Source organism: Trichomonas vaginalis, chromosome III (genome assembly GCF_026262505.1).
Source record: "Trichomonas vaginalis G3 chromosome III, whole genome shotgun sequence".
NCBI classification, from domain to species: domain Eukaryota; phylum Parabasalia; order Trichomonadida; family Trichomonadidae; genus Trichomonas; species Trichomonas vaginalis.
Window position 1 is genome coordinate 21,539,684 of NC_067205.1, and position 24,474 is coordinate 21,564,157.

The 24,474-nt window shown below is 29.6% G+C and overlaps 1 protein-coding gene across 1 annotated transcript, besides 5 other annotated features; it reads left to right on the top strand.

Moving 5' to 3' along the window:
- Positions 1 to 421: part of a mobile genetic element that runs on past the window's edge.
- Positions 422 to 7,580: 7,159 nt separating this feature from the next.
- Positions 7,581 to 7,899: a mobile genetic element.
- Positions 7,900 to 9,260: 1,361 nt separating this feature from the next.
- Positions 9,261 to 10,247: a mobile genetic element.
- Positions 10,248 to 15,802: 5,555 nt separating this feature from the next.
- Positions 15,803 to 16,599, top strand: TVAGG3_0739280 (transposase-related family; the record flags this gene model as incomplete). The annotated part of the gene is made up of 1 exon (XM_001294614.2): positions 15,803 to 16,599. A coding segment is annotated over one exon (797 nt), but the record flags the coding sequence as incomplete, so codon positions are not given.
- An 808-nt stretch (positions 16,600 to 17,407) lies between these two features.
- Positions 17,408 to 17,726: a mobile genetic element.
- Positions 17,727 to 19,086: 1,360 nt separating this feature from the next.
- Positions 19,087 to 20,072: a mobile genetic element.
- The last annotated feature ends 4,402 nt before the right edge of the window (positions 20,073 to 24,474 follow it).

The window sequence follows — 24,474 nt, forward strand, 5'->3', positions numbered from 1 at the left end:
TCAGTTCGTTAAAGAACTAGAGCCTCCTAGGTACTGAACCAGAATCAGTGCCTAGGGGACTCTAGTGATCTATATAAATCTGAGAAACTTTGAGGAAATTGTTCGACATTTCCTCAAAGTTTCTCAGCAATTTAGCGAGGAATGTTCGTTATCGTGTAGATATTTATAATATATACATGATAACAAACATTCCCCGCTAAAAGATGTAAAATCTTATAAGAAATAATTGCAAAAGAATAACAAATTGCAACAAATTTTATATGAAACTGAACCTTATGAGGTAGTGATTCAAGATCACCGCCTCATAAGATTCAGTTTCAATCTCAAGTATCTCAAAAGTAAGGCTCTATTTTTGCCATGTAAAGTGTCACTTTACTGTCAAACCGTTTTTATCGTTTTCGTTTACAACAGAATCAATATTAGTTAATTGATTATCACTCTTAGCTTGTGCAGTTAATATGTGATCACCATAATCTAAATCGGAAATATAAATCGATACATCTGAATCAAATGTTCTAGCAATTGGATTAGTATTTTTTGTTCTTTTTAATTCTGAATCAATATAAAATTTTATCTCCACAGAATTACCTGGAGGATTATATACAGTATAATAAACAACCCAAACATTGTTTTTATCTGGAATCGTTTTCTTAGTTGGTTCTGTAAGTTCAATTCTAAATTCATCACCTGCAAGTAAATTTTTCTTATCATTTTCATATTTGTAATTATATTTTAATTTGATTTTTTTTTCATTTCTTTCAGAAAAATTATCTTTTGAATTTTCAAAATATTCATCCATATTACGAGTATTATTGTGAAATATCGATTTAGATTCACTTAATAATGTAATATTAGACATTTTCGTTTACGTAATTCGTTCATTTTTCTTGAGTTCGGAAATTTTGTTGTCAAAAAGATAAAACATATCATTGATATGTAGTGACATACATTTGTATTGTAAAGTTTATGTAGATTTAACAAGATTAATATGATTTCGTCAAAATTATTAAGTAAAAATTTTAAAATTTTAGTTTCTGGCGTTTGATATTCGTTCAATATCGTTAATTTATTAGTATTGTTCGTCAGAAATTATTGTCATACTGATGAAATTTGATTTCATTCCTTCAAATTAATGAAGGTCTCCATCAAAGTTTCCGTAAAAAAACTTCATTCTGTCAAATTAAGTCTTCCAATAACAAATTATTATATATATAAGAAAGTTTGATGAATTATTATTTCTTAGGAACTCAACAATTCCTCTGTATACATTTCATTTAGTACTGTCCAAGGGTAATACTTGCTTGATTCCTCAATAAAGCAATATATTTCACTCCATGATGCATCGTTGGATATCCCCATATCTTCCAAATAGACAAGTTATATAGTTGTTATTTTATATTTTATTGTATTTATACTATTGATATTCACGCACTTGAATCAAAGCATACATAAATTGTACTTATTGATCAAAAAAATATTTAATTATATTTAAAATGATTTAGTATTTATTAAAAATCAAATTATTGGAGTAGTCATAGCATCTAATTCATATTTTTCTTTCTCCTTGTTTGCCTTTAAATCTGGGAACAGAACTATTCCATAAATAATGAAGAGAATATCGAAGATTACGAAAACAATAAGCCAAATTTTGCTTCGACTATAAATATAAATTATTTGTGTTATTTCAGAACAAATTGAATATAATATTTGAGAGAAGAAAATTAAATTATCTGAAAATTGACAAATCAATGATAATCCTACACTGTTAAGACCTAAGAATAGACTTATAGTGTTACCACTTGCTACTCCATAGCTAAACATGTTTCGTTTGCCCGTGAAAGCTAAAATTGAACAAATTATCAGGAAAATCAAGGAAAAGGCGGATGAAATTATCCAATGTATTCTTAATCCAAAGAAATAAATTGAAAAAGCAATAGAAATGAGAATAATACTAATAATTATTTGAAGAATATTATTAACTTGGATTATTTTGTAAGAAGATATGTGTTCTGGGGTTGCATTTGATATGACTATGTCAACAATGATTATTAATGGAGCTAAAATTAAGAGAATTGAATGAAAAATGTATTTTTCTCTTTAGAAGCGTTTGATCTTGCTGTTATTTCAGGAGTTATGTTCGGAATAAACCAAATAAGTATACTTTGGATCAAAGAAATGGATGCAAAAACGTATAAAAAATTTTCTGTGAGATGTGTATAATGTATGGTTTCCGATATATGTTCCAAATATAATACCAACAAAATGAAGGATTCCGTATGAATCTCTTGTATTTTCTGGCGAAATATGCGAAATGTACAAAGGATTCATCAATAAATGGATATTTGCGGCTATCAATTGAAAGGCAATGACAACAAAAGCAGCAAAAACGTTATCCTTAGATATTGAAGCTTTTGATACAAGAGCGATTGAATTTGAAATACCTGCAGCAATTAAAATAAATTTTGTTCCGAATTTCCTGTAAGTAAATATAGAGGAAACAAGTGTGATGATGGTTATTGGTAAAACTATAGCAGCTAAAATATATTGATTCAGTGAGAGGCCTGAAAGAAAAAATATAGGAACACTCTTCCAATTTGCAATCGCACTTAATGCTGATCCAACGAATACAACTCCTACATAATATAATTGCTTATTCAATAAGATTCCCATAATTGTCAAATTTGACAACGATACATTTTTCTGACATTGGATCCATATTGAAAAATTGAGAAAAATCTTAAAACCGCTTTAAATAGAATGTATTGTTTCATTAATGAAAAAATTTTGATAAAAAAATCTAAAAAAATCTAATAAATTCGCTAAAAAATTGTTTAAATAATTGGAGTATTCAGATTGTCTGACTTTGATTTTTCTTCTTCCTGTATGTTCTTTAGTTCTGGGAACAATGTAAAGCCATATACAATTGTAAATATGCCAAAAACAATAAAAATGATGAGCCAAATCTTACTGAAGAGAAATATATGGATAGTGTCAATCAAAGACTCGCAAACAATGTTAAGAATTTGAGAAAAGAAAATAAGATTATCTGAAAATTGACAAATAAGAGAGAGGCCAACGCTGCTTAAACCCAAGTTCATACTTATATTAAAAAGATCTCCCATTATAAATCTAAATATGTTAGATTTGTTCATGAAATTTAATATTGTAACAATTATTAAGAAAACTAATACAAAAATAGAGGAAACTATCCAATGCTTCCTTAATCCAAAGAAATAAATCGTAAATATGATTGTTATAATTGTTATCAACGTTAATACATAAAAAACAATGTTAACTATGTTAACCTGATCAACAACTGAATGATCATGTACTATTGGAGCACAGTACCTAGGTACTGCATTTAATCCAGACAAAAATGGAAGTAACGTTAATGCAGCTGTATGGAACCAAAGTTTAACGTTTCTTGGAGCTTGTAATTCTTCGGAAGTTTCGGGAGTCATGTTAGGAATGAAGATAGTAAGAATGGATTGTATGATTGAGATGGCTGCATAAACGTATGAGAAAATTTTCCAATGTGGAGATATTGCAATACGAAAACCACTTATGGATCCAATTACTAAACCAATAAAATGGAATATTCCATATGAATTTCTTGTATTTGACATTGAAATATGAGAAATATATAATGGATTCATCAAATTACACATAATATATCCAACACCAATGAATGTTCCAGTAATATAAACGAGATATGAAGTGTTGGCTGCATTGAATGTCGCAATAATTAAACCAATTGCGATTAAAATACCGTTTATTATTGAATTGATTCTAGTTCCAAGTTTTTTGTACATCCAAATGGACAATACAATTGCTATTATTTCAACGAGGAATACTATTGGAAAATAGTAGTAAGTACTGTAATTTACTTCAATGATTTTGCTAGCAAGTATACTTTTCCACATTGTCGCTGCAGTATGAGTGACTACGGTGCCAAGAAATGCAACTCCGGCATACATAAGTTGCTTGTTGAGGATGATACCCATAATAATGGCAAATGACAATCTGTCTGACAGCGGATCTCTTATGAAAAAATTGAGGCAAATCTGAATGTCAGATATGTTTTGATGTATTTAGGTAGAATCTAAATTCTTGCAAAACAAACCGTAAAATTTACAATGGGCTCATTGAATATTTTATAAGAATCGAAAATTGAGGGAATCAATAAAATTTTAAAACGAACATTGACTAACCATAAGAGGAAACACATAATATGGAAAATATTTGATTAGAAGGGTAATTTTTCCACTTCAAATCATGTGAGTTCTTTCGATTTGATAAAATATTAATAAAAAAATATTTAAATAAATATGATTTTATAGTATAATTAATAATTTTAACATAGATAAGTGAAAACAAACTATGTTAACAAGCTGATTTGGGATCTAAATATTAATAAAATTAAATATCATGTTGATGGATTTGATGAGGCATTGATTTAATATAGTTGATGGATTTTTTACCTGTGAAAGAAAAAGCAAATATTTTGATAATCATAAATAAATTGAAATAAATGCAATAGAATTACATTTGATAACCATAATAAATGAGCGTATTATTCAGATGTTTTAACATGATTTCAGCTAAATATTACAAAAAATAGCAGGGATTTTATTTAGAAGATTTTGAAATAGTTAATGTTAATGCATAAATTGTTTTAGGAATCGAAAGGATGTTCTTGTGTTTGTTGTCTTTCAGACTGTTAGGAATAACAAAAAATGTTAATGGTTGATGTGATGATGTTTTATTATCATCATCAACAACATAAAGATAAATTGAATGAAATCCACATGAAATAGAATCAATTCCAATTGATTCGGTGAATGGACGTTGATTATTATCATAAATATAAAATGTTGTTAAATCATTAAATGTTTCTTCATCAAGTTTGTATTTGATTGTAAATGTTCCTCGCTCATCTGAATCTTGAACAAAACCATCAATATAAAGCTTCTTATTGACATCTTTGACAAATGTCTGATTATTTCTTGTTGTTATTGATAATAATGGTGAATTATAAAAATATTGAAAAGCTGATCGAAAAGGAGTAGATGTTTTATTTGATTCATCAGTTGCTGTTACTATAAGATGATGTAATGATTCAGTCAGTTCTGATGGAAATTCTAGATCAAAGGAAAATGGATGTTCATTAATATTTAAAATTTCAATAGTTTTAGTGTCAATGATGTCGTTGTCAATGTAACATCGAATAGTGACAAGACCTGTGCCATCAAGATCTACAATCTGACCTTCAAGATGAATACTCTTGTTCAAACATCGATGATATGGACCGTTCTCGAATGTGTTGATTGTGAGTTCGGGTGAATTGTATTCATAATAAAAATAAATATGTTCTTCGTTTGATTTCTTGTTGTGTTCATCTGAGCAATAAATTGTGATACTGTGAACAGATTCTGAAAATGCTGTTGGAAATTCAACTTCGTTAGAAAATGAAATAATACATTCTGTGTTCATGGATTCTGAATGTAATTCTGAATATGGATAATCATCAAATTTGTAAAAGATAGAGATATGACCTGTGCAGTCCGAATCTTCGATACTTCCCTCAATATTGATAAATTTGTTTGTTGTCTTGTGGAATCTGCTGAAATTATATGTTGAAACCGAAACAATTGGTGAATTGAAAACAAATTCGGATGTCTTAGTGTAGTTTGATGATGTTTTGAAGAAGCTGTCTTCAATCCAAATAAAAATTGTATGATTACTCTCTGAATCGTATTCTTCGAAGATTTCTGATGTTGGAATAAAAAATGTGAATTCATATACCATACCGAAAAGGGTCGCTAGAAAAAGTGACTTTTGGCGCCAAAATTATTTTTTAAAAAAAAACTTATTTTTATTATTTAATCAATATTACACCATTACATATTATTTTTTATATCAAATCCATACTATTTTTCAGAATGGAAGTTTTTGTAAACTTTTACAAAACTCAAATGGATCCATATCACTGGCATCGTACCTCCAGAAAATTAGTTGACATCGAATGGCTAAAGGAATCGGTTCAACAAATTAACTCTGGAATGAAGCTAAAGGATATTTGCAAAAAGGCCCGTTTAAATAATGGTACCTTTCGTGAAATATCCAAAACCATGTTCAAAAAGCTTGTCAGAGAAAATAATTTGGAATTAATTCCAAAAAGAGGAAGAAAACAAATAGAAATTAATCTTGATGCCTGCCAAGCTTATGCAAATTTGAAAGATTTAATGCCCGATGCAGGCATCAATAAAATTATTCAGAAAATGAAAACAGACCTTGTCAATATTGAGAAGAATCCAGAAGAATTTCAAAAAATTCAATCAGAAATTCAAAAAAATGGAGAAATAAATTATGAGTCTGGAAACTGGCTCGATGAAGTTGACCGCACAACTTTAGTTCCAGTTGTGACTCCAATAGAAGGTACGCCTATTGAAATAAATCCATTACGCGAATCTCTTCAAACGGCAACATACATTACAAAAAATTTCGATTCTCCCTTATATAGAATGGGCAGGAAAATACACGAAGCGATTATCGCAGATACTCCCCCTCAAAATCAAGAAAATCAGCAAAAATACATTCCTCGAAATTATCTAGCATCCAAATGTCATCAAATTTGGCATGCTGATATCCACTATTGGAGGAAACGAATAGGCAAATATTTGTTTGCGATAATAGACGACAGATCGCGAAAAATCATAGATTTTAATTTATTTACCGAAAAAACAGCTCAAAATACAACTGCAGTTCTTAAAAGAGCATTAAGTACTCTACCTCAACCACCATACGCTATTTGGACTGATAACGGCCTTGAAAATAAAAGCTCATTTCATCAACTTTTGGTTGAACGTGGAATTGAGCATATTTTCATTCAACCGGGCAATCCACAGGCAAATGGTAAGATTGAGAGATGGTGGCCATACGTGGAAAGAAACTGCAAGTCAGAATCAGATCTTCCACGGGTCATCAGATTTTACAATAATATGCCCCATTCTTCTTTGCCTGTGAATCCTGAAACGAACGTTTACTTTACGCCGAATGAATTCGAGGCCAGTGAAATTGATGATCACTGGTATCGAAATCCAGAACAAGAACCATTCTAGATAGTCGACGGTCAATTAAAAAACCTTAAGGAAAGCATTGACGAGTTCAGAAAATGAAAATCTCGAGCAAGTTCAATAAATTTTCAACAAATTCTCAAATCATTACGAATAAACACTTAATATTATCGTATTTACATCTTTTTAATACAACTATTTACTTACTGATGATTCATTGCAAATCGTAGATTTGGATGATAAGTTATCTAACAAAAGTTTCCGAGCTTACCGCTTAAAACAATAGCCTACATCATATCTACGAATACCTCGGTACTCCGAGGCTACAGTTTTGCGCAGAAAGTTCAAAAAGTGACTTCGAATGCTAAGTTATCTAACAAAAATTTCCGAGCTTACAGTTTAAAACAATAGTCTACATCATATCTACGAATACCTCGTTACTCCGAGGTTCAGGTTAGTAAAAATCAATCTAAAAATATTTTTTTATGTACGTTAATGTAATCTGAGAGTGAGAGGCATATAGGCATACTATATACCTCTCACCCTTCAATTCCTACCAGAAAGTTCGAAAACTTGGTCGCAATTGCATCTGATTGCGACCAAGTTTTCGAACTTTCTCGAGGGAATAGGAGCCTACAAAGCACTGATTATGTATTAGTGCCTGGTAGGCTCCTATTCACTTTCTAAATGGGAGAAACTTTGCTTTCATAAGATAACATACGAACAAAGTTTCTCCCATTTAGAGTTTGAATTGAAGGGTGCGAGGTATATAGGCATACTATATACCTCTCACCCTTTAATTCCTATGAAAACAGTTCTAAAATAAAAATAAAAAACAAACTTAAATTAACTATTAAATTTTTTATATTTTAATTTCATATTTTTAATAAAATTCCTTATATATTATAATTATTATATTAAAAACCCTTTCGAATTTTGGCGCGAAAATAAGAGTAGGTGTCACTTTTTGTCACTTTTCTAGTGACCCTTTTCGGTACGGAACAAAAAATGTGAATTCATGTTCATTTGTAATTGTAACATCTTCAATATTATGTCGAGAACTGTTGTCGATGACATAGAAGAAGTAAATATGTTCTGCATTGTTTTCGTTTGTGAATGTTCCTGAGACTGTGATATTTCTATCAATTTTGTTGTGGTATGTAGACAGAGGTTCTTTGTTGACAATGAGAGATGGATTGTTGAATATATATATGAAATTAATGTTTTCTTCATTTGATTTCTTAAGACTTTCATCATAACAATAAATTGTGACTTTGTGAATTCCTTCATTCAAGTATGATGGAATATCGATGTTTTTATTGAATTCATGAGATGATGTATTATAAATTGTTATTCTTTCAACAAGTCGTTCTAAACCATTGTCATCAATAATGTAATTTATTGTAACTGTTCCACTTCCATCAAGATCAGTGACACTTCCTTTGATTTCAATTTGATTATTTATTCCTTTTCGAATTTGTTGATTGTTTTCTGTTGTTATAGAAATTGATGGTGTGTTGTAATTGAAATCAAATTGATAATGCAAATGATTTGAGTCTTTTTGATTAGAATCAACAGCCCAAATATAAATTATATGTGTTCCTTCTGAGAATGATGATGGAATTTTAACTGTGAAATCAAAATCATAATTTGTATTTATTTCATTGACTACTATTGATTGTGATGTCTTCTTAGTTGCTGTTTCACTGTCAAATTGGCAGTAAATATCAATTAGTTCATTGCCATCACGATCTGAAACAGATAAAGTAACAAAGATGTTGTAATCTGTATTCTTTGTGTATGATGACTTAGGAGCTGTTGTGATACTGATAATTGATGGATTATAAATGTATTCGAATGAAAGATTATATGTTTTGCTATTAAAACCATCTTTTAATAAATAAATATGAATTGTGTGATTGTTCTCTGGTAAATCATTTGGAAAAGTGATTGGTTTAGTGAAAGTTTCATCATTTGAATCGACTTGAACTTCGTATTGATTTTGAGTGTTATTATCTTCGTTGAAGTAATATTTAATGAGAGCTGTTGATTCTCCATTTGGATAACTTGCAATTCCTGATAATGTCAATGTCTGACCACTGTTCTTTATAATTTTTGTTGGATTTAAACCTAAATTAGATAGAGTAAGTTTATTTGAATATCCAACTGCAAATTCTAAAGAATTCTCGTAAACGAAAAAGGGGATTTGACTCCGTCAAATCCCCGCTCGCAAAAAGTGGACTTTACATGTCAAATTTTATATGCATGTAATGTCCACTTTTATGAGTTTTAGGAAGGAATTGGAAGCCATGAGTTACTGACATTTCATCAGTATCTCATAGCCTCCAATTCCTTCTTAAAATGGGAGAAACTTTGTCCGAATAGTTTAACATTCGGACAAAGTTTCTCCCATTTTAAGAAGGAATTGGAGGGTAAGAGATATACCATATGAATGTATATCTCTTACCCTCCAATTCCTTCTAGAAAGTGTCCAAACTTTGGGTTAATTGCAAACTATTAACCCAAAGTTTGGACACTTTCAAGTGGAGATGGAAGGCTTTGGGGTATATATTAATACAATATACCTCAAAGCCTTCCATCTCCACTACAAATGGGAGAAACTTTGTCCGAATAGTTTAACATTCGGACAAAGTTTCTCCCATCTTTCAATGTAATTGCTACCTGTGAGGTACTGACTTGAAGTCAGTGCTTCACAGGTAGCAATATCCAAAAATTTAAAAACATTTTATCAGTTCGTTAAAGAACTAGAGCCTCCTAGGTACTGAACCAGAATCAGTGCCTAGGGGACTCTAGTGATCTATATAAATCTGAGAAACTTTGAGGAAATTGTTCGACATTTCCTCAAAGTTTCTCAGCAATTTAGCGAGGAATGTTCGTTATCGTGTAGATATTTATAATATATACATGATAACAAACATTCCCCGCTAAAAGATGTAAAATCTTATAAGAAATAATTGCAAAAGAATAACAAATTGCAACAAATTTTATATGAAACTGAACCTTATGAGGTAGTGATTCAAGATCACCGCCTCATAAGATTCAGTTTCAATCTCAAGTATCTCAAAAGTAAGGCTCTATTTTTTGCCATGTAAAGTGTCACTTTACTGTCAAACCGTTTTTATCGTTTTCGTTTACAACAGAATCAATATTAGTTAATTGATTATCACTCTTAGCTTGTGCAGTTAATATGTGATCACCATAATCTAAATCGGAAATATAAATCGATACATCTGAATCAAATGTTCTAGCAATTGGATTAGTATTTTTTGTTCTTTTTAATTCTGAATCAATATAAAATTTTATCTCCACAGAATTACCTGGAGGATTATATACAGTATAATAAACAACCCAAACATTGTTTTTATCTGGAATCGTTTTCTTAGTTGGTTCTGTAAGTTCAATTCTAAATTCATCACCTGCAAGTAAATTTTTCTTATCATTTTCATATTTGTAATTATATTTTAATTTGATTTTTTTTTCATTTCTTTCAGAAAAATTATCTTTTGAATTTTCAAAATATTCATCCATATTACGAGTATTATTGTGAAATATCGATTTAGATTCACTTAATAATGTAATATTAGACATTTTCGTTTACGTAATTCGTTCATTTTTCTTGAGTTCGGAAATTTTGTTGTCAAAAAGATAAAACATATCATTGATATGTAGTGACATACATTTGTATTGTAAAGTTTATGTAGATTTAACAAGATTAATATGATTTCGTCAAAATTATTAAGTAAAAATTTTAAAATTTTAGTTTCTGGCGTTTGATATTCGTTCAATATCGTTAATTTATTAGTATTGTTCGTCAGAAATTATTGTCATACTGATGAAATTTGATTTCATTCCTTCAAATTAATGAAGGTCTCCATCAAAGTTTCCGTAAAAAAACTTCATTCTGTCAAATTAAGTCTTCCAATAACAAATTATTATATATATAAGAAAGTTTGATGAATTATTATTTCTTAGGAACTCAACAATTCCTCTGTATACATTTCATTTAGTACTGTCCAAGGGTAATACTTGCTTGATTCCTCAATAAAGCAATATATTTCACTCCATGATGCATCGTTGGATATCCCCATATCTTCCAAATAGACAAGTTATATAGTTGTTATTTTATATTTTATTGTATTTATACTATTGATATTCACGCACTTGAATCAAAGCATACATAAATTGTACTTATTGATCAAAAAAATATTTAATTATATTTAAAATGATTTAGTATTTATTAAAAATCAAATTATTGGAGTAGTCATAGCATCTAATTCATATTTTTCTTTCTCCTTGTTTGCCTTTAAATCTGGGAACAGAACTATTCCATAAATAATGAAGAGAATATCGAAGATTACGAAAACAATAAGCCAAATTTTGCTTCGACTATAAATATAAATTATTTGTGTTATTTCAGAACAAATTGAATATAATATTTGAGAGAAGAAAATTAAATTATCTGAAAATTGACAAATCAATGATAATCCTACACTGTTAAGACCTAAGAATAGACTTATAGTGTTACCACTTGCTACTCCATAGCTAAACATGTTTCGTTTGCCCGTGAAAGCTAAAATTGAACAAATTATCAGGAAAATCAAGGAAAAGGCGGATGAAATTATCCAATGTATTCTTAATCCAAAGAAATAAATTGAAAAAGCAATAGAAATGAGAATAATACTAATAATTATTTGAAGAATATTATTAACTTGGATTATTTTGTAAGAAGATATGTGTTCTGGGGTTGCATTTGATATGACTATGTCAACAATGATTATTAATGGAGCTAAAATTAAGAGAATTGAATGAAAAATGTATTTTTTCTCTTTAGAAGCGTTTGATCTTGCTGTTATTTCAGGAGTTATGTTCGGAATAAACCAAATAAGTATACTTTGGATCAAAGAAATGGATGCAAAAACGTATAAAAAAATTTTTCTGTGAGATGTGTATAATGTATGGTTTCCGATATATGTTCCAAATATAATACCAACAAAATGAAGGATTCCGTATGAATCTCTTGTATTTTCTGGCGAAATATGCGAAATGTACAAAGGATTCATCAATAAATGGATATTTGCGGCTATCAATTGAAAGGCAATGACAACAAAAGCAGCAAAAACGTTATCCTTAGATATTGAAGCTTTTGATACAAGAGCGATTGAATTTGAAATACCTGCAGCAATTAAAATAAATTTTGTTCCGAATTTCCTGTAAGTAAATATAGAGGAAACAAGTGTGATGATGGTTATTGGTAAAACTATAGCAGCTAAAATATATTGATTCAGTGAGAGGCCTGAAAGAAAAAATTAGGAACACTCTTCCAATTTGCAATCGCACTTAATGCTGATCCAACGAATACAACTCCTACATAATATAATTGCTTATTCAATAAGATTCCCATAATTGTCAAATTTGACAACGATACATTTTTCTGACATTGGATCCATATTGAAAAATTGAGAAAAATCTTAAAACCGCTTTAAATAGAATGTATTGTTTCATTAATGAAAAAATTTTGATAAAAAAATCTAAAAAAATCTAATAAATTCGCTAAAAAATTGTTTAAATAATTGGAGTATTCAGATTGTCTGACTTTGATTTTTCTTCTTCCTGTATGTTCTTTAGTTCTGGGAACAATGTAAAGCCATATACAATTGTAAATATGCCAAAAACAATAAAAATGATGAGCCAAATCTTACTGAAGAGAAATATATGGATAGTGTCAATCAAAGACTCGCAAACAATGTTAAGAATTTGAGAAAAGAAAATAAGATTATCTGAAAATTGACAAATAAGAGAGAGGCCAACGCTGCTTAAACCCAAGTTCATACTTATATTAAAAAGATCTCCCATTATAAATCTAAATATGTTAGATTTGTTCATGAAATTTAATATTGTAACAATTATTAAGAAAACTAATACAAAAATAGAGGAAACTATCCAATGCTTCCTTAATCCAAAGAAATAAATCGTAAATATGATTGTTATAATTGTTATCAACGTTAATACATAAAAAACAATGTTAACTATGTTAACCTGATCAACAACTGAATGATCATGTACTATTGGAGCACAGTACCTAGGTACTGCATTTAATCCAGACAAAAATGGAAGTAACGTTAATGCAGCTGTATGGAACCAAAGTTTAACGTTTCTTGGAGCTTGTAATTCTTCGGAAGTTTCGGGAGTCATGTTAGGAATGAAGATAGTAAGAATGGATTGTATGATTGAGATGGCTGCATAAACGTATGAGAAAATTTTCCAATGTGGAGATATTGCAATACGAAAACCACTTATGGATCCAATTACTAAACCAATAAAATGGAATATTCCATATGAATTTCTTGTATTTGACATTGAAATATGAGAAATATATAATGGATTCATCAAATTACACATAATATATCCAACACCAATGAATGTTCCAGTAATATAAACGAGATATGAAGTGTTGGCTGCATTGAATGTCGCAATAATTAAACCAATTGCGATTAAAATACCGTTTATTATTGAATTGATTCTAGTTCCAAGTTTTTTGTACATCCAAATGGACAATACAATTGCTATTATTTCAACGAGGAATACTATTGGAAAATAGTAGTAAGTACTGTAATTTACTTCAATGATTTTGCTAGCAAGTATACTTTTCTACATTGTCGCTGCAGTATGAGTGACTACGGTGCCAAGAAATGCAACTCCGGCATACATAAGTTGCTTGTTGAGGATGATACCCATAATAATGGCAAATGACAATCTGTCTGACAGCGGATCTCTTATGAAAAAATTGAGGCAAATCTGAATGTCAGATATGTTTTGATGTATTTAGGTAGAATCTAAATTCTTGCAAAACAAACCGTAAAATTTACAATGGGCTCATTGAATATTTTATAAGAATCGAAAATTGAGGGAATCAATAAAATTTTAAAACGAACATTGACTAACCATAAGAGGAAACACATAATATGGAAAATATTTGATTAGAAGGGTAATTTTTCCACTTCAAATCATGTGAGTTCTTTCGATTTGATAAAATATTAATAAAAAAATATTTAAATAAATATGATTTTATAGTATAATTAATAATTTTAACATAGATAAGTGAAAACAAACTATGTTAACAAGCTGATTTGGGATCTAAATATTAATAAAATTAAATATCATGTTGATGGATTTGATGAGGCATTGATTTAATATAGTTGATGGATTTTTTACCTGTGAAAGAAAAAGCAAATATTTTGATAATCATAAATAAATTGAAATAAATGCAATAGAATTACATTTGATAACCATAATAAATGAGCGTATTATTCAGATGTTTTAACATGATTTCAGCTAAATATTACAAAAAATAGCAGGGATTTTATTTAGAAGATTTTGAAATAGTTAATGTTAATGCATAAATTGTTTTAGGAATCGAAAGGATGTTCTTGTGTTTGTTGTCTTTCAGACTGTTAGGAATAACAAAAAATGTTAATGGTTGATGTGATGATGTTTTATTATCATCATCAACAACATAAAGATAAATTGAATGAAATCCACATGAAATAGAATCAATTCCAATTGATTCGGTGAATGGACGTTGATTATTATCATAAATATAAAATGTTGTTAAATCATTAAATGTTTCTTCATCAAGTTTGTATTTGATTGTAAATGTTCCTCGCTCATCTGAATCTTGAACAAAACCATCAATATAAAGCTTCTTATTGACATCTTTGACAAATGTCTGATTATTTCTTGTTGTTATTGATAATAATGGTGAATTATAAAAATATTGAAAAGCTGATCGAAAAGGAGTAGATGTTTTATTTGATTCATCAGTTGCTGTTACTATAAGATGATGTAATGATTCAGTCAGTTCTGATGGAAATTCTAGATCAAAGGAAAATGGATGTTCATTAATATTTAAAATTTCAATAGTTTTAGTGTCAATGATGTCGTTGTCAATGTAACATCGAATAGTGACAAGACCTGTGCCATCAAGATCTACAATCTGACCTTCAAGATGAATACTCTTGTTCAAACATCGATGATATGGACCGTTCTCGAATGTGTTGATTGTGAGTTCGGGTGAATTGTATTCATAATAAAAATAAATATGTTCTTCGTTTGATTTCTTGTTGTGTTCATCTGAGCAATAAATTGTGATACTGTGAACAGATTCTGAAAATGCTGTTGGAAATTCAACTTCGTTAGAAAATGAAATAATACATTCTGTGTTCATGGATTCTGAATGTAATTCTGAATATGGATAATCATCAAATTTGTAAAAGATAGAGATATGACCTGTGCAGTCCGAATCTTCGATACTTCCCTCAATATTGATAAATTTGTTTGTTGTCTTGTGGAATCTGCTGAAATTATATGTTGAAACCGAAACAATTGGTGAATTGAAAACAAATTCGGATGTCTTAGTGTAGTTTGATGATGTTTTGAAGAAGCTGTCTTCAATCCAAATAAAAATTGTATGATTACTCTCTGAATCGTATTCTTCGAAGATTTCTGATGTTGGAATAAAAAATGTGAATTCATATACCATACCGAAAAGGGTCGCTAGAAAAAGTGACTTTTGGCGCCAAAATTATTTTTTAAAAAAAACTTATTTTTATTATTTAATCAATATTACACCATTACATATTATTTTTTATATCAAATCCATACTATTTTTCAGAATGGAAGTTTTTGTAAACTTTTACAAAACTCAAATGGATCCATATCACTGGCATCGTACCTCCAGAAAATTAGTTGACATCGAATGGCTAAAGGAATCGGTTCAACAAATTAACTCTGGAATGAAGCTAAAGGATATTTGCAAAAAGGCCCGTTTAAATAATGGTACCTTTCGTGAAATATCCAAAACCATGTTCAAAAAGCTTGTCAGAGAAAATAATTTGGAATTAATTCCAAAAAGAGGAAGAAAACAAATAGAAATTAATCTTGATGCCTGCCAAGCTTATGCAAATTTGAAAGATTTAATGCCCGATGCAGGCATCAATAAAATTATTCAGAAAATGAAAACAGACCTTGTCAATATTGAGAAGAATCCAGAAGAATTTCAAAAAATTCAATCAGAAATTCAAAAAAATGGAGAAATAAATTATGAGTCTGGAAACTGGCTCGATGAAGTTGACCGCACAACTTTAGTTCCAGTTGTGACTCCAATAGAAGGTACGCCTATTGAAATAAATCCATTACGCGAATCTCTTCAAACGGCAACATACATTACAAAAAATTTCGATTCTCCCTCATATAGAATGGGCAGGAAAATACACGAAGCGATTATCGCAGATACTCCCCCTCAAAATCAAGAAAATCAGCAAAAATACATTCCTCGAAATTATCTAGCATCCAAATGTCATCAAATTTGGCATGCTGATATCCACTATTGGAGGAAACGAATAGGCAAATATTTGTTTGCGATAATAGACGACAGATCGCGAAAAATCATAGATTTTAATTTATTTACCGAAAAAACAGCTCAAAATACAACTGCAGTTCTTAAAAGAGCATTAAGTACTCTACCTCAACCACCATACGCTATTTGGACTGATAACGGCCTTGAAAATAAAAGCTCATTTCATCAACTTTTGGTTGAACGTGGAATTGAGCATATTTTCATTCAACCGGGCAATCCACAGGCAAATGGTAAGATTGAGAGATGGTGGCCATACGTGGAAAGAAACTGCAAGTCAGAATCAGATCTTCCACGGGTCATCAGATTTTACAATAATATGCCCCATTCTTCTTTGCCTGTGAATCCTGAAACGAACGTTTACTTTACGCCGAATGAATTCGAGGCCAGTGAAATTGATGATCACTGGTATCGAAATCCAGAACAAGAACCATTCTAGATAGTCGACGGTCAATTAAAAAACCTTAAGGAAAGCATTGACGAGTTCAGAAAATGAAAATCTCGAGCAAGTTCAATAAATTTTCAACAAATTCTCAAATCATTACGAATAAACACTTAATATTATCGTATTTACATCTTTTTAATACAACTATTTACTTACTGATGATTCATTGCAAATCGTAGATTTGGATGATAAGTTATCTAACAAAAGTTTCCGAGCTTACCGCTTAAAACAATAGCCTACATCATATCTACGAATACCTCGGTACTCCGAGGCTACAGTTTTGCGCAGAAAGTTCAAAAAGTGACTTCGAATGCTAAGTTATCTAACAAAAATTTCCGAGCTTACAGTTTAAAACAATAGTCTACATCATATCTACGAATACCTCGTTACTCCGAGGTTCAGGTTAGTAAAAATCAATCTAAAAATATTTTTTTATGTACGTTAATGTAATCTGAGAGTGAGAGGCATATAGGCATACTATATACCTCTCACCCTTCAATTCCTACCAGAAAGTTCGAAAACTTGGTCGCAATTGCATCTGATTGCGACCAAGTTTTCGAACTTTCTCGAGGGAATAGGAGCCTACAAAGCACTGATTATGTATTAGTGCCTGGTAGGCTCCTATTCACTTTCTAAATGGGAGAAACTTTGCTTTCATAAGATAACATACGAACAAAGTTTCTCCCATTTAGAGTTTGAATTGAAGGGTGCGAGGTATATAGGCATACTATATACCTCTCACCCTTTAATTCCTATGAAAACAGTTCTAAAATAAAAATAAAAAACAAACTTAAATTAACTATTAAATTTTTTATATTTTAATTTCATATTTTTAATAAAATTCCTTATATATTATAATTATTATATTAAAAACCCTTTCGAATTTTGGCGCGAAAATAAGAGTAGGTGTCACTTTTTGTCACTTTTCTAGTGACCCTTTTCGGTACGGAACAAAAAATGTGAATTCATGTTCATTTGTAATTGTAACATCTTCAATATTATGTCGAGAACTGTTGTCGATGACATAGAAGAAGTAAATATGTTCTGCATTGTTTTCGTTTGTGAATGTTCCTGAGACTGTGATATTTCTATCAATTTTGTTGTGGTATGTAGACAGAGGTTCTTTGTTGACAATGAGAGATGGATTGTTGAATATATATATGAAATTAATGTTTTCTTCATTTGATTTCTTAAGACTTTCATCATAACAATAAATTGTGACTTTGTGAATTCCTTCATTCAAGTATGATGGAATATCGATGTTTTTATTGAATTCATGAGATGATGTATTATAAATTGTTATTCTTTCAACAAGTCGTTCTAAACCATTGTCATCAATAATGTAATTTATTGTAACTGTTCCACTTCCATCAAGATCAGTGACACTTCCTTTGATTTCAATTTGATTATTTATTCCTTTTCGAATTTGTTGATTGTTTTCTGTTGTTATAGAAATTGATGGTGTGTTGTAATTGAAATCAAATTGATAATGCAAATGATTTGAGTTTTTTGATTAGAATCAACAGCCCAAATATAAATTATATGTGTTCCTTCTGAGAATGATGATGGAATTTTAACTGTGAAATCAAAATCATAATTTGTATTTATTTCATTGACTACTATTGATTGTGATGTCTTCTTAGTTGCTGTTTCACTGTCAAATTGGCAGTAAATATCAATTAGTTCATTGCCATCACGATCTGAAACAGATAAAGTAACAAAGATGTTGTAATCTGTATTCTTTGTGTATGATGACTTAGGAGCTGTTGTGATACTGATAATTGATGGATTATAAATGTATTCGAATGAAAGATTATATGTTTTGCTATTAAAACCATCTTTTAATAAATAAATATGAATTGTGTGATTGTTCTCTGGTAAATCATTTGGAAAAGTGATTGGTTTAGTGAAAGTTTCATCATTTGAATCGACTTGAACTTCGTATTGATTTTGAGTGTTATTATCTTCGTTGAAGTAATATTTAATGAGAGCTGTTGATTCTCCATTTGGATAACTTGCAATTCCTGATAATGTCAATGTCTGACCACTGTTCTTTATAATTTTTGTTGGATTTAAACCTAAATTAGATAGAGTAAGTTTATTTGAATATCCAACTGCAAATTCTAAAGAATTCTCGTAAACGAAAAAGGGGATTTGACTCCGTCAAATCCCCGCTCGCAAAAAGTGGACTTTACATGTCAAATTTTATATGCATGTAATGTCCACTTTTATGAGTTTTAGGAAGGAATTGGAAGCCATGAGTTACTGACATTTCATCAGTATCTCATAGCCTCCAATTCCTTCTTAAAATGGGAGAAACTTTGTCCGAATAGTTTAACATTCGGACAAAGTTTCTCCCATTTTAAGAAGGAATTGGAGGGTAAGAGATATACCATATGAATGTATATCTCTTACCCTCCAATTCCTTCTAGAAAGTGTCCAAACTTTGGGTTAATTGCAAACTATTAACCCAAAGTTTGGACACTTTCAAGTGGAGATGGAAGGCTTTGGGGTATATATTAATACAATATACCTCAAAGCCTTCCATCTCCACTACAAATGGGAGAAACTTTGTCCGAATAGTTTAACATTCGGACAAAGTTTCTCCCATCTTTCAATGTAATTGCTACCTGTGAGGTACTGACTTGAAGTCAGTGCTTCACAGGTAGCAATATCCAAAAATTTAAAAACATTTTATCAGTTCGTTAAAGAACTAGAGCCTCCTAGGTACTGAACCAGAATCAGTGCCTAGGGGACTCTAGTGATCTATATAAATCTGAGAAACTTTGAGGAAATTGTTCGACATTTCCTCAAAGTTTCTCAGCAATTTAGCGAGGAATGTTCGTTATCGTGTAGATATTTATAATATATACATGATAACAAACATTCCCCGCTAAAAGATGTAAAATCTTATAAGAAATAATTGCAAAAGAATAACAAATTGCAACAAATTTTATATGAAACTGAACCTTATGAGGTAGTGATTCAAGATCACCGCCTCATAAGATTCAGTTTCAATCTCAAGTATCTCAAAAGTAAGGCTCTATTTTTGCCATGTAAAGTGTCACTTTACTGTCAAACCGTTTTTATCGTTTTCGTTTACAACAGAATCAATATTAGTTAATTGATTATCACTCTTAGCTTGTGCAGTTAATATGTGATCACCATAATCTAAATCGGAAATATAAATCGATACATCTGAATCAAATGTTCTAGCAATTGGATTAGTATTTTTTGTTCTTTTTAATTCTGAATCAATATAAAATTTTATCTCCACAGAATTACCTGGAGGATTATATACAGTATAATAAACAACCCAAACATTGTTTTTATCTGGAATCGTTTTCTTAGTTGGTTCTGTAAGTTCAATTCTAAATTCATCACCTGCAAGTAAATTTTTCTTATCATTTTCATATTTGTAATTATATTTTAATTTGATTTTTTTTCATTTCTTTCAGAAAAATTATCTTTTGAATTTTCAAAATATTCATCCATATTACGAGTATTATTGTGAAATATCGATTTAGATTCACTTAATAATGTAATATTAGACATTTTCGTTTACGTAATTCGTTCATTTTTCTTGAGTTCGGAAATTTTGTTGTCAAAAAGATAAAACATATCATTGATATGTAGTGACATACATTTGTATTGTAAAGTTTATGTAGATTTAACAAGATTAATATGATTTCGTCAAAATTATTAAGTAAAAATTTTAAAATTTTAGTTTCTGGCGTTTGATATTCATTATCGTTAATTTATTAGTATTGTTCGTCAGAAATTATTGTCATACTGATGAAATTTGATTTCATTCCTTCAAATTAATGAAGGTCTCCATCAAAGTTTCCGTAAAAAACTTCATTCTGTCAAATTAAGTCTTCCAATAACAAATTATTATATATATAAGAAAGTTTGATGAATTATTATTTCTTAGGAACTCAACAATTCCTCTGTATACATTTCATTTAGTACTGTCCAAGGGTAATACTTGCTTGATTCCTCAATAAAGCAATATATTTCACTCCATGATGCATCGTTGGATATCCCCATATCTTCCAAATAGACAAGTTATATAGTTGTTATTTTATATTTTATTGTTTATATACTATTGATATTCACGCACTTGAATCAAAGCATACATAAATTGTACTTATTGATCAAAAAAATATTTAATTATATTTAAAATGATTTAGTATTTATTAAAAATCAAATTATTGGAGTAGTCATAGCATCTAATTCATATTTTTCTTTCTCCTTGTTTGCCTTTAAATCTGGGAACAGAACTATTCCATAAATAATGAAGAGAATATCGAAGATTACGAAAACAATAAGCCAAATTTTGCTTCGACTATAAATATAAATTATTTGTGTTATTTCAGAACAAATTGAATATAATATTTGAGAGAAGAAAATTAAATTATCTGAAAATTGACAAATCAATGATAATCCTACACTGTTAAGACCTAAGAATAGACTTATAGTGTTACCACTTGCTACTCCATAGCTAAACATGTTTCGTTTGCCCGTGAAAGCTAAAATTGAACAAATTATCAGGAAAATCAAGGAAAAGGCGGATGAAATTATCCAATGTATTCTTAATCCAAAGAAATAAATTGAAAAAGCAATAGAAATGAGAATAATACTAATAATTATTTGAAGAATATTATTAACTTGGATTATTTTGTAAGAAGATATGTGTTCTGGGGTTGCATTTGATATGACTATGTCAACAATGATTATTAATGGAGCTAAAATTAAGAGAATTGAATGAAAAATGTATTTTTTCTCTTTAGAAGCGTTTGATCTTGCTGTTATTTCAGGAGTTATGTTCGGAATAAACCAAATAAGTATACTTTGGATCAAAGAAATGGATGCAAAAACGTATAAAAAAATTTTTCTGTGAGATGTGTATAATGTATGGTTTCCGATATATGTTCCAAATATAATACCAACAAAATGAAGGATTCCGTATGAATCTCTTGTATTTTCTGGCGAAATATGCGAAATGTACAAAGGATTCATCAATAAATGGATATTTGCGGCTATCAATTGAAAGGCAATGACAACAAAAGCAGCAAAAACGTTATCCTTAGATATTGAAGCTTTTGATACAAGAGCGATTGAATTTGAAATACCTGCAGCAATTAAAATAAATTTTGTTCCGAATTTCCTGTAAGTAAATATAGAGGAAACAAGTGTGATGATGGTTATTGGTAAAACTATAGCAGCTAAAATATATTGATTCAGTGAGAGGCCTGAAAGAAAAAATATAGGAACACTCTTCCAATTTGCAATCGCACTTAATGCTGATCCAACGAATACAACTCCTACATAATATAATTGCTTATTCAATAAGATTCCCATAATTGTCAAATTTGACAACGATACATTTTTCTGACATTGGATCCATATTGAAAAATTGAGAAAAATCTTAAAACCGCTTTAAATAGAATGTATTGTTTCATTAATGAAAAAATTTTGATAAAAAAATCTAAAAAAATCTAATAAATTCGCTAAAAAATTGTTTAAATAATTGGAGTATTCAGATTGTCTGACTTTGATTTTTCTTCTTCCTGTATGTTCTTTAGTTCTGGGAACAATGTAAAGCCATATACAATTGTAAATATGCCAAAAACAATAAAAATGATGAGCCAAATCTTACTGAAGAGAAATATATGGATAGTGTCAATCAAAGACTCGCAAACAATGTTAAGAATTTGAGAAAAGAAAATAAGATTATCTGAAAATTGACAAATAAGAGAGAGGCCAACGCTGCTTAAACCCAAGTTCATACTTATATTAAAAAGATCTCCCATTATAAATCTAAATATGTTAGATTTGTTCATGAAATTTAATATTGTAACAATTATTAAGAAAACTAATACAAAAATAGAGGAAACTATCCAATGCTTCCTTAATCCAAAGAAATAAATCGTAAATATGATTGTTATAATTGTTATCAACGTTAATACATAAAAAACAATGTTAACTATGTTAACCTGATCAACAACTGAATGATCATGTACTATTGGAGCACAGTACCTAGGTACTGCATTTAATCCAGACAAAAATGGAAGTAACGTTAATGCAGCTGTATGGAACCAAAGTTTAACGTTTCTTGGAGCTTGTAATTCTTCGGAAGTTTCGGGAGTCATGTTAGGAATGAAGATAGTAAGAATGGATTGTATGATTGAGATGGCTGCATAAACGTATGAGAAAATTTTCCAATGTGGAGATATTGCAATACGAAAACCACTTATGGATCCAATTACTAAACCAATAAAATGGAATATTCCATATGAATTTCTTGTATTTGACATTGAAATATGAGAAATATATAATGGATTCATCAAATTACACATAATATATCCAACACCAATGAATGTTCCAGTAATATAAACGAGATATGAAGTGTTGGCTGCATTGAATGTCGCAATAATTAAACCAATTGCGATTAAAATACCGTTTATTATTGAATTGATTCTAGTTCCAAGTTTTTTGTACATCCAAATGGACAATACAATTGCTATTATTTCAACGAGGAATACTATTGGAAAATAGTAGTAAGTACTGTAATTTACTTCAATGATTTTGCTAGCAAGTATACTTTTCTACATTGTCGCTGCAGTATGAGTGACTACGGTGCCAAGAAATGCAACTCCGGCATACATAAGTTGCTTGTTGAGGATGATACCCATAATAATGGCAAATGACAATCTGTCTGACAGCGGATCTCTTATGAAAAAATTGAGGCAAATCTGAATGTCAGATATGTTTTGATGTATTTAGGTAGAATCTAAATTCTTGCAAAACAAACCGTAAAATTTACAATGGGCTCATTGAATATTTTATAAGAATCGAAAATTGAGGGAATCAATAAAATTTTAAAACGAACATTGACTAACCATAAGAGGAAACACATAATATGGAAAATATTTGATTAGAAGGGTAATTTTTCCACTTCAAATCATGTGAGTTCTTTCAATTTGATAAAATATTAATAAAAAAAATATTTAAATAAATATGATTTTATAGTATAATTAATAATTTTAACATAGATAAGTGAAAACAAACTATGTTAACAAGCTGATTTGGGATCTAAATATTAATAAAATTAAATATCATGTTGATGGATTTGATGAGGCATTGATTTAATATAGTTGATGGATTTTTTACCTGTGAAAGAAAAAGCAAATATTTTGATAATCATAAATAAATTGAAATAAATGCAATAGAATTACATTTGATAACCATAATAAATGAGCGTATTATTCAGATGTTTTAACATGATTTCAGCTAAATATTACAAAAAATAGCAGGGATTTTATTTAGAAGATTTTGAAATAGTTAATGTTAATGCATAAATTGTTTTAGGAATCGAAAGGATGTTCTTGTGTTTGTTGTCTTTCAGACTGTTAGGAATAACAAAAAATGTTAATGGTTGATGTGATGATGTTTTATTATCATCATCAACAACATAAAGATAAATTGAATGAAATCCACATGAAATAGAATCAATT